The 10698-nt window shown below is 45.8% G+C and overlaps 1 protein-coding gene across 1 annotated transcript in view; it reads right to left on the bottom strand.

The window, feature by feature from the left end:
- Positions 1–2785: 2785 nt before the first annotated feature.
- Positions 2786–10698, bottom strand: part of LOC106696442 (SET-binding protein-like) — a 58226-nt gene continuing 50313 nt past the window's right edge. Inside the window, exon 2 of the mRNA XM_023750870.1 lies at positions 2786–2910. Coding sequence (XP_023606638.1) covers positions 2899–2910 — 12 coding nt within the window. The 3' untranslated portion in view covers positions 2786–2898. The remainder of the gene's footprint in view (positions 2911–10698) is intronic.

Raw genomic sequence — 10698 nt, forward strand, 5'->3', positions numbered from 1 at the left:
CCCAGCCCTCCTGTGAGGCACCCAGATCACAGCGAGAGAAGGGGTGGGGGGGACACAAAACCTTCAGTAAAACTTTGGCTAATAAAAGAATGTGAGTCACTTAATGGAAAAGTATAGTATCTCACCACTGGCTTGGACCCCAGAAAATATAAAATATAGGCTTTTTGTTTGTTTGCATTCTTAGTAAAATTCGTGAGATGAGAAAAAGAAACTCACATGATCAAAAGAAAGAATACCTTGGCTACTGTGCCTGAGAGTTCTTCCTAGATGTGCTGACCAAGGGACCCTAAATTCTCACTGGAAAATTCTGATGAACTTTTCAACAATGAGCCCAAGCTAACAAAATGCCCAGAATAAAACCTGGGGGGGGGGTGAGAGATTAGGGTCCCTCCCAGCTGTAACGGTGTGCTGAGTGGGTGTCCAGGGCATCCGCCAAGGAGAGAGGGGTGGGAACGAGGAACACTGCTCTGTTCAACAGAGGCCCTTACACTTTGGACTTTCAGACAAAAGGAGTCAGCAAGTGGACTTCATACAAGGCCAGCTCAGTCTCTGTGCTTCCAAACTCAAGCCAAGCTAAACAAGTCCAGACTTGGCACTGACTCCTTGCGGGGAGGAATGGGGGGGGGGCTGGCAGATAAAGACTCTTTAGGGCCTGCCAGCACCCCCCCCTCCCCGCCTCAGCCCATCCACACACAAGGCACTTGATTTCCATGCCCCAGGGAATCTGTCAGTGCAATTCCAGAAATGTGCTCAGAGACTGTAAATATAACACTGAGGTTCAGGAACAGGGAGGCTGCTCCCCAACTTCTGCCTTTCCATGGAAAGTACTAACCGGTGCCATTCTGACCCAATAGACAAAGTGCTTGAAAAATCAGGTTTTTATCCTTGGGGCCCAAATCGGCCTACCTCAGCTTGTCACAAGTCCCTGCTTTCTAGTGTCCAGGAATCTCCCGTGTCCTCAGTTTAGCTGCTCAGAAGCCTGGGGGAATTGGGGGAGCGGGGAGGGGAGGGGTGGCGATGGCTGCTCTGAGGAAAATAGGTACAGCAGTGTCCACCCGAATCGACACAGGCTGGGCCAGGAAGCAGAGTCGGGTCCACAAGGAACAGGGCGTAACCGTGAGGATGCCCAGAACAGCCACAACCTAACAGTGCACTTGATGGAATGACCGTGTCAGGTGCTGCACTTGAGTGTCAGAGAGTAAGAGCTGAGTATGGAACCCAGCTCTGCCACTTATAAACTGGGAGATGCTGGGCGGGTTATTTCACATGTGGTCCTTGGCTTCTCCTTCTGTATCTGGGAGGAGAAGGCAGTGCGCCAGGCTGAGAAAGCACCACATCACACATGAGGCTGGTGCTGGCCCTGCGGGATCATAATTAGTCATGACACTTTCAGTGCCCTTGTTTGACCTCTAGAGCATGTCTTCCCTCCTTGTCTAATTTTTATCCTCAGGGCCTCCTGGGAGATAGCCTAAGAAAGGAGTTTTCTCCCCTCTTTACCAGTGTAGAAACTGAGACACAAATGAACTGGAAGCAGAAAGCCCGGGACTAGCCCTCCAGTCCTCCAGATCCTACATAAGTATCCCCTCTTCCCCCTAGATGGCTATCTGTGGACACATGGCACAGGTTAGGGACATGCTGAGTGCTAGGGACAGCATTAGGCAGGGTGTTTATATTTCTCTACTTTCTTTTCCTGGCGAACAGATTAAAATGCAGGGCTTCCTTGGGTGTAAAGGATAAGTCCAAATGGCACAGCTCAAGTAATAAATGCGGGGAGTTAGAGGGAAAGAGGAAAGCTCCTTAGCACGCAACCTTCCAATTGCCCTGGAGCCCAGGAGCTTAAATATTTGCCGTGAAATGTCCTGTCCCTCTGGCTTCGGGAGTTTCTAACTTGCTAGATAGAGTCTTATCCTGACAGTTCCACCTCACAGTGCAGCTGAAGAAAATGAGAGTAGATTCCGTCTGGTTTGGAAATCATATTTTCTATGGCTTTTGAGGAAAAGTCAGTCGAGGCTGGGTCTGCAGGACCAGCCACATGGAAAGCATAGCCAGACTATGGAATGAAGAGCCAGGGCAGACACCCTGCTGTCAGCAGGAGCAGCTCATTATGAGTGCTGGGGGCTGGGGGCCACCTGAGCCAGGGAAGAGATGGGGGAAGAAAATGCTGTGGTGAAAGTGCCCTAAAAAGTACTTCTTCACTTAATGTCCATCCTGGACTGCCCATCCACACTCCATCCTCAGAATGAAAGTGACTGTTCATAATACCCACCCCCCACTTACCTGCCAGGACAGCTCCACAGAGATAATCATTCCTCACAAGTTCATAAGAGAGAAAAGAGAGAAGCAAGTAAACAACAATTAAATTAAACTGGCCTTGCCCTGGCTGGTTTGGCTCAGTGGGTAGAGCGTCAACCTGCAGACTGAAGGGTCCCGGGTTCTATTCCGGTCAGGGGGACATGCCCGGGTTGCTGGCTTGATCCCCAGTGGGGGACGTGCAGGGAGCAGCCGATCAATGATTCTCTCTCATCATTGATGTTTCTATCTCTCTCTCCTTCTCCCTTCCTCTCTGATATCAATAAAAACATCTAAAAAATTAAAATGGTCGTGTTCATTAAATGTTGGAGAGTAATTATGAGAAAGAAGCAGGGCGGGGTCATTCTGGAGGCAATGGCCATTTAGGTAGAGATTAAAGTTCAGGTAGAGATCAAAGTGCAAAGAAAGTGGTCTGAGCAGAGATCTGCCCAACCTACCTGGCTGTGTGACTGACACCTACCACTGGCTTACCTGGGCCAGAGATTCATCATGTAGAACACGCAGGCAATCGGTAAGATGGCCTTTAGTGTCCCTTCCGAATCTGGTAGTCTGTAATTGCATCATTCCAAATCTAAGCTCTATGACTCGCTATTTTTCAGTCTAAGATAGTAAAAGAAATGATTAAACATGGTACTTTGCAAGCTTGGGAATTCCTAAACTGACCTACATTTGAAAACTATGCTCTATCTTAATTACTTAGGTTGAGTGAAGAAATTAAGAGGTAAAATAAAACTACTAGAAAGAAAGAGGTCAGAAACAAAAGTGGGCAAAAGTTATATTTAATTCGTTTGTTGGAAACAAGGCTATGGAGATGATGGCCCGAAAAAAAGTGTAACCAAAACTTAAGTAGTGAATTCTTGCAAGCACACAGTGAAAAACAGAGAGAACTCTGGATGTCACAACCTTATGTCATTTCCTCTGGAAACCTTTCTGACTTCGCTGGCTATGTTCCTATAGTACTGTCTGCATCCTGCTAAATGCATTTGTTACATAAACATGTCCATGTTAATTTAGTTGTCTGTCTCTCCCAGAAGATGCTGAGTTCTCTGAGGACAGGGAGAGCATCTTATTCAAACATGTGTAGGATCTCACACAGAGCCTGTATATAGTAATTGGTCAAACATTTTTTGAATGAATAAACATTGAAATTTCTTCCCCAATAGCAATTAAAAGAAAAAAGACCCAGGCCACTGGCTAAAGGTTTTAATTTCTGGAGAGACTTTCACTAGCAAGGCAAGGTGCCCTGATTAAATGTAGAAGCATTCTCATTTTCAAAAAAATAAAAATTCTAAATTCACCTCCAGGGACCGTGGCATTATCCTTTCTACAAAGCATGATATCAACTTTGAAGTAATCTGACTTAGAATAAAACCCAAGTAAAAATATAGAACATCATGAATCTATTGTTAACTATCTGGAGACATGCAATTCATTCAAATTAAGAGATTACTGTCATTTGTCTGGGTGCCTAAGTATCAAGAGTGTGAGCTCTGGGATCAGAGGACCCAAGTTTAAATTCTGGCTTGGACCCGTTCAGACTATATAATATTTTAAAGCTGAAGATGACAAGTATCTCCCAGAGTATCTATAGAGGAGTTAGATTAGGTGACCCTCAAAATTACCTCTCATTACAAATTTGCATAATCCCAGGTATTCCCACACTAACCACAAACCAGCTACTGCCAAGTCACGTTCTGCGTGACAACTTTTGCTAAGATCCTGCACATGTCATAGCTAGTGGTTCATCTACACGAGTGGCTCATCTACACCAGTGGTTCATCTATACCAGTGGTTCTCTAATGCTCAGGTTGGCACAGGGTAAATATCAGAAATGTGTCATCAAAATTTCTTTGGAAATCTTTTATAAGATGCATCATCTAGGAAACACACACATACATATTCTCTCTCTCTCTCTCTCTCTCTCTCTCTCTCTCACACACACACACACACACACACACACACACACACACACACACACACACTCTGGAAGATAAGTCCAAGGATATCAGTCAGGAATGTATATTTCAATAAAGTTCCCTGATAGAATGATTTCACATGCCCTTACCCCTCACTCTGATTGACACAACCCTGACTCATGCCTACATGTAAAGACTATCATCCATTTAAGAGGAACATGTTCAAAGTCACAGCCGCAGCCCATAGCAAACCAAGCACATTTCTAGCACAAATTAGTGCATAAATCTTCGGCCTCTCTTCCTCCTTCTCACATTACCCTTCAATAACTATGATATATCACTGGCTCAAACTTTTGTTTTCAATCTGAGGCAATGGCCATGTTGTCCCCAGACACCTATAAGTGGCTGCAGCAGCAGAACAGAAATATGTTAGCACGTCATCTAGGAGCTATGCCTTCCACCTTACCCGGCTATGCCAAGAAAGAAATGAATACACACACACACTCAGAAAGGGGGGCAGGGGGAGGAGAGACTAACACTTACTTGGAATCTGATGTATAAACCTAGCTTAAGACCACATTCATTCTCTTCAGCCAGCCTGCAGGGCCCTAGTGGTTGGACTGGGTATTCGTTTACTTGTTTATTTTGGTTTTGGTTTCCATCAGTTGGGAATAAACACTTAAAAGTGAGGCTACAAACATCCCAACTACCACTTCTCTACATTCTGGGAGTAAGAAGAAAGGAAATTTCTGTTGGTGTAGCAAAGATGTGTTAAAACAAAACTTCAGAGTGCTGCCTGCTGGGAAGAAGTGGGCAGGTCACCAGCAGGCCCTGCTGCCCTCCAGCCAGCACTGCAGAATCTGCTTGGGCTTCCTCCTGGGCCCTTCCTGTGTGTCTGTCTGTGAGCCAGCCTTTCCATGAGCCTTTAGGGGCATATCTGCAGCTAACTGGTGAGAGTTGAAGCCATCCAGGTCCCCCTCTATAGACATCTTTTCTCTGAAATGTAGCAGTGAGAGGGAGATGGCTCACAGCACAGGTAACACTTGTGGTGGGAGAGCTAGGGTCACCCTCAGTGAGCGGCTTCCTCTACAGCCTGTTTCTACATTTACTTTTTCTAAATCACCATAGACCATCCATGGATAATGATGAACCCTAGTCAACAGGAGTAGGTGGGGAGGGAAGACCAGGGAGAGAAACAATGCACTCTGTGCTGCTATGAAGGAAGTGTCTCTGGTCTTCAACAGTGATCAAGAAAAGGAACTTAAAGAACAAAGGAACCTCTCCCAGATAATCCCACCCCAAAGGGCAAAGTGCACACATTCAAAAGCCCAATGGTGTTCTGAAAATAGCAACAGAACTAAAGAGTCTTTCAGGTAGAAGACACTAAGGAGGAATCATAGCATCAAGGTCTAAGGGCTTTTGGGTGTCTATTTTATGCCAGGTATATTCTAGGCATTTTTGTATGCATCATGGTACTTAATTCTAAATATGTCCCCATGAATCCCATTAAACAGATGAAAAAAATTAGGTAAAGAAAATTCGTTTTTTTTTAGTCAGTTTGAGTGCTAAGCCTGGAAGCTTCAGTACAACACACAGCAACTTGGGAGGATGACCAAGAACAGAAACATCGCACTGTGGAATTTTCCTTTAGCCCCGGGGTTACACCCTTATGAAAACACCCTCAGAACATGAAGAAGCTTCATAACCAAGAATGTCCTTTTCCCGACAAGCACCTGCGTTCCTGGGGATGTGGCCCCCCCATCCCCGCTGGGTCCGGGCCACACTCCAGAGGAGAAGCAGGCCTTCTCCAGCCAAGGCAGGAGGCCCAACCCTCGCTCCCCAGGCAGATGTGAATCCTGGAGGTGTTTTCTTTTCCTCTTCTTATTTAAAGAAAAAACAAAATGCTCCCCACTCCCAACATGTGAAATGCCGCTCGTGTTGCCACCAGACAATAATTTTACAGTCACACGATGACCCCTGCGCAGAAAAAAAAAATAGGAAAAGCCTGTACCCCACCCAGTCCAAGCCCGCGAGAGGCAACCTCTGGAAAAGCCCGGGTCACAGAGGATCAAGCTCACTTGCTGAGGAACAACAGGAGGTGGGGGGCCAGCAGGGGAGAGGACAGGGAAGGAGGAAGCAGAAAGTTTAAAGGTCAAAACAAATGTCAACCTAACACCAGCGCTGTATGAACAGCACACAGCCTCCCTGCTAGACAAACAAATGCTGCCGGGGAGGCCAGGTATCAGGAGGTTTTATTAACTCTCTCCCTGGAATCGTGCACTTAGGAAGTCTGTTCCATCCTATAAGCTGCAAAGCACAATATTTATCCCTTGGGGGGGAATCACAGAGCTGATATTGAATCCACAGCTCTTCCATTCCCTCCCAGCCGGGCTGGCCTCAGTTCTTGCTGCGCCTCAGGGCCTGTCAGCAGGAAATACCCAGGCAGATTCTGATAAGAGTGGAAAGGGTCACAGGCTGATGATAACACGCCCTCCACTGACTCTTTCCCAGGCCTGACTGATCCCACTGAGCACAAGGGAGGCCTCAGATGAATGGGCTCCCTCCCTCCCCAGCACTGTGGGGATCCCCATTCTGTCCCTGTGTCCAGTTCTGTGGGGAGCCCACCTCTGTCTGGGGGCTCCACATGAAAAATATCCCTTGTGAAGTCCAAGGCCATTAACGAGAAGCCACTATATGGCTGGTGTTGGCTTGGCTCACTTGCAAGGGACTGCCTATTTCTTCTGTGCTTCCCATGCTAGCTGTTCACCTGGATCACCTGGGGCACTTAAAAGTGTGTGTGTGTGTGTGTGTGTGTGTGTGTGCGTGTGTCCTAATTCTGTTCACCTGGAGTGGATCCTGAGCATCTGTGTTTTGAAAGGGTCCCAGGTAACTACTTCAGTCAGGGACCTCAGTTGCAGTCTATAGGAAATCAGTGGCCCTGGTACAGGCCTCATTCCAAGTTGAAACCAGTGGTCTTGGACAGGCAGTCCAGTGTGTAGCAAGCCACTGTCATCGTCACCAGGAGACACACTAACTCAGAATCCCCACTCAAAGTGCCATGTAGTTCTCTACATTGCATTCAAGTGACAACCCCGGGGTCTGGAGGCACGCCTCCGTCCTCGCTCCTCTGTCCTTAAGCCTCCCCCATGTGAAGGAAATGCCTTCTCCAATCTACCTTTCCCCGTAATCACTTTAGGATTGGGGGAATGAAAGAAAACAGTCCTGACAGTGACAAGGGGAAGGAAAAGAGGACTTGGTAAGGAAGACAATTTGGACTTCTGTCATCCCACATCCCGCAAGGAGGAAGGCCCCTGCACAGGAACACACCCTTGGCCTGCCGCATGCAAGGAGGCGACTCCTTCCTGCATTCTTCTTGGACAGCCTCTTTTATTCCTCTTCTATTTTTAATATTTTTATTTTTCAATTGTGGTAAGTTTCACAAAATACAAAATTTAGCATGGTATCCATTTGCAACTGTACAGTTCAGTGGCAACATTCACACTGTCGCTCAGGCACCACCACCATCCTTCCTTGGAACTCTCCGCTTTTCTGTCTTTTCTATTTTCCAAATGTCCTATATACCCACTGAGCATTGGTTCTCCATCTGCCCCACTTCCTGGCAACCACCATCCTATTTTACATCTCTGTGGAGTTGACTCCTCTAGGCATCTCTTATGAGTAGAGTCATGCAGTATCTGTCCTGCTGTGACTAGCTTACTTCTCTGAGTATGATGTCCTCAAGGTTCATCCATGTTGTCGCATGTATCAAAATTTCCTTCCTTTTTCAGGCTAAATAATATTCCATATTACCCTCCCATTTTACAGATGTGAAAAATTGAGGCCTCGGGAAGTTAAGAGCTTTCTATAACAAGAACTGGAGCCAGGTTCCCTGACTCCCTGTGCTCTGCCTGTCCATCTCATCCTTTTCTATTTTCCAAATGTTCTCTATTCCAATCCGAACTGAAGGTGAAAAGGGGCTCCTTTATAACTACCCCCAGGCACAGAGCTTATCCTGTTGAAGCCAATCCACACACACCCCAGAATGGGAAGCACCTTTCAGACAGTAAGGACTTTGGAGGTTTGAGACTGCTGCCCCTGAGACCCACACATTGGCAGGGAAACCAGGAGAGGAGGCCCGTGGATACAGTCCTACTAAAAAAAAATGCCACAGGTTACCATTATAATAATTTATTTTGTCTTATTTGAGAGGGCAACATTCTGCTCCTTTCTTTTCTTGTCTATATTGGAACTTGAGTTCTGTGGTGAGTAGTCAGAAGAGAGAGAGAGAGAGAAAGAGAGAGAGATGCCTCAAGGGTGGTTTTATCTGTTTGCTTATGTTTGTTTGTTTGTTTTAGTCTGGATATATACTGCTATCTCTCTTGCCAAGATATGGGGAAAGCCACAGCACAGTGTAACCAGAGTGGAGCCCAGCCATTCCTCGCAGCTACTACTTCTTCATAAAGAGGAGCGTGTCTGCAAGGGATGAGGTTACTATCAGAGGAGGCATGACTAATAATGATTAATTTGATCTGCACTAACATAAACTAGATCCGCCATTCACTAAATAATTATTCTGTAGCCTGGATACCATTTGCATAGAGTTCAGGGAAGTTGCTGGCCATTTATCACATTAAAATAAAACAAAAAAACCTGCATAAACAAGAGAGAATAAGATAAGAAACCATCCCACAAATAAAGCCAAATGCTTTCACATCTACCCATAAAATACCTGCGTAAAGCAAGAAACAACAACAACAAAAACCCGATTTCGCTATCTTGGGCCAAAGGAAAAACTAAATTGACTGGACAGATACCCTTCTCCGGGAACAGAAGAGGAGCCAAGTCAGATTCCTTTTGCGGACAGTGAAAAGGATCAACCATCTAACTGGCAGAAATACAGCTGATCTTGACTTCCATCTCGTAGGTAAGCTAGCAGCACCCATTGAAAATATGGGAAAACTGCCCGGCTGGCATGGCTCAGTGTTTGAGCATCGACCTATGAACCAGGAGGTCATGGTTCAATTCCTGGTCAGGGCACATGCCTCAGGTGCAGACTCAATCCCTAGTTGGGGGCCTGCAGGAGGCAGCCAATCAATGATTCTCTCTCATCATTGATGTTTCTCTTTCTCCCTCTCCCTTCCTCTCTGAAATCAATAAAAATATGTTTTTAAACAAAAGAAAATATGGGATAACTTCGATTTAAGCAGAGAGGTCAAGAGCAAGCATCACAAATGTCTGGGGAAGAGCCTTCAGGCAGAGGAATCAGCAGAGGCCAAGCCCCGGAGGTCCACCGGTGCTAAGAGTATTCTAAGGTGCTGCGGAGTGAGATGAGGCAGGATGGTTAACAGGGCCGGCTCACTGAGGATTCTGTAGGCCGCTGCAGAGAGTTGATTTTGGCATGGAAGGAAACAGGGAGCCATTGGAGGGTTTGAAGGAGAGGAGCATCTGAAACACGTCCTAAATTTCAGACTGGTATGCTGCCCTCCCTCCTCTGCCTGTTTAAGATAACTTTTAGGCACAGCTAAGTTTATCAACTAAGATTTCTGTAAACAAGGCTCTCCGCAAGTCTAAATTTTTCTCCCTTCCCTTTGTCCCATCTACATAACACTTATCATATAGATGTTATTGTTTGCATCCTACTAAACTGATATCTTTTTGATGACAGCCTCCATATCTTCATCATCTCTATTCTGTGTATCACTTGACACTATGCCTTATCCCAAATAAATACTCAATGATTATTTATAGGATGAATGAGTGACTCATACCACAGAATGATGGGGCTTGAGAGCTAAAAGCAAGTCAATAATTGAGTTCAGTTCAGGACTTGAAATTCTGACACCCAGATTCACTCTTTAGAAATATCTGTTCCTTCTTCTGCCAATGTCAATTGTTCATGGTGACAGAACTTTTAAATCTACTCTGAAGTCCTTGGCTCGGCCACCCCAGAGACCGGCTTGCACAGCTTTCCTTCTCTGGGCAAAACTCCCACAATCCCAGGCTCAATGGGAAACTCTTGACCCTTCCTGTTTCTTAAATAATTGCTTTATTTTTCTATTTCACAGCATACCCTGGTAACCATTGAGATAATACTACAGAGTCAACCAGCGAAGAGCAAATGGTCAATGCATATCTGTTAGGGCTCACCATGTACTTGAAGCCACACTGAGCACCTCACTCCCACCTCTATCTCCAAAGTTGGCACATAGAAAATAATGGACAAGTATCTGTAGCTTTATATAGACTTTAAGATCTGAACAAAACTCAAAGCTCCCGGTGCTAAGTGCTAAATGAATTGTACTGTCTGGATAGCATTACCTTGGGAACTCAGGGACTGGGGAGATACCAAGATTGTCTGCAATCAAGAAAGGGTTCCTGAGGAGGTGGGCTCTAAAATGGAAGGATTGGCTTAGAGGGGTGATAGACTGACAGAGTAGCCAGAAGTGAGAAAAGAAGTTAGCAATCCCTGAAT

Source organism: Myotis lucifugus, unplaced genomic scaffold (genome assembly GCF_000147115.1).
Source record: "Myotis lucifugus unplaced genomic scaffold, Myoluc2.0 scaffold_16, whole genome shotgun sequence".
NCBI lineage: Eukaryota > Metazoa > Chordata > Mammalia > Chiroptera > Vespertilionidae > Myotis > Myotis lucifugus.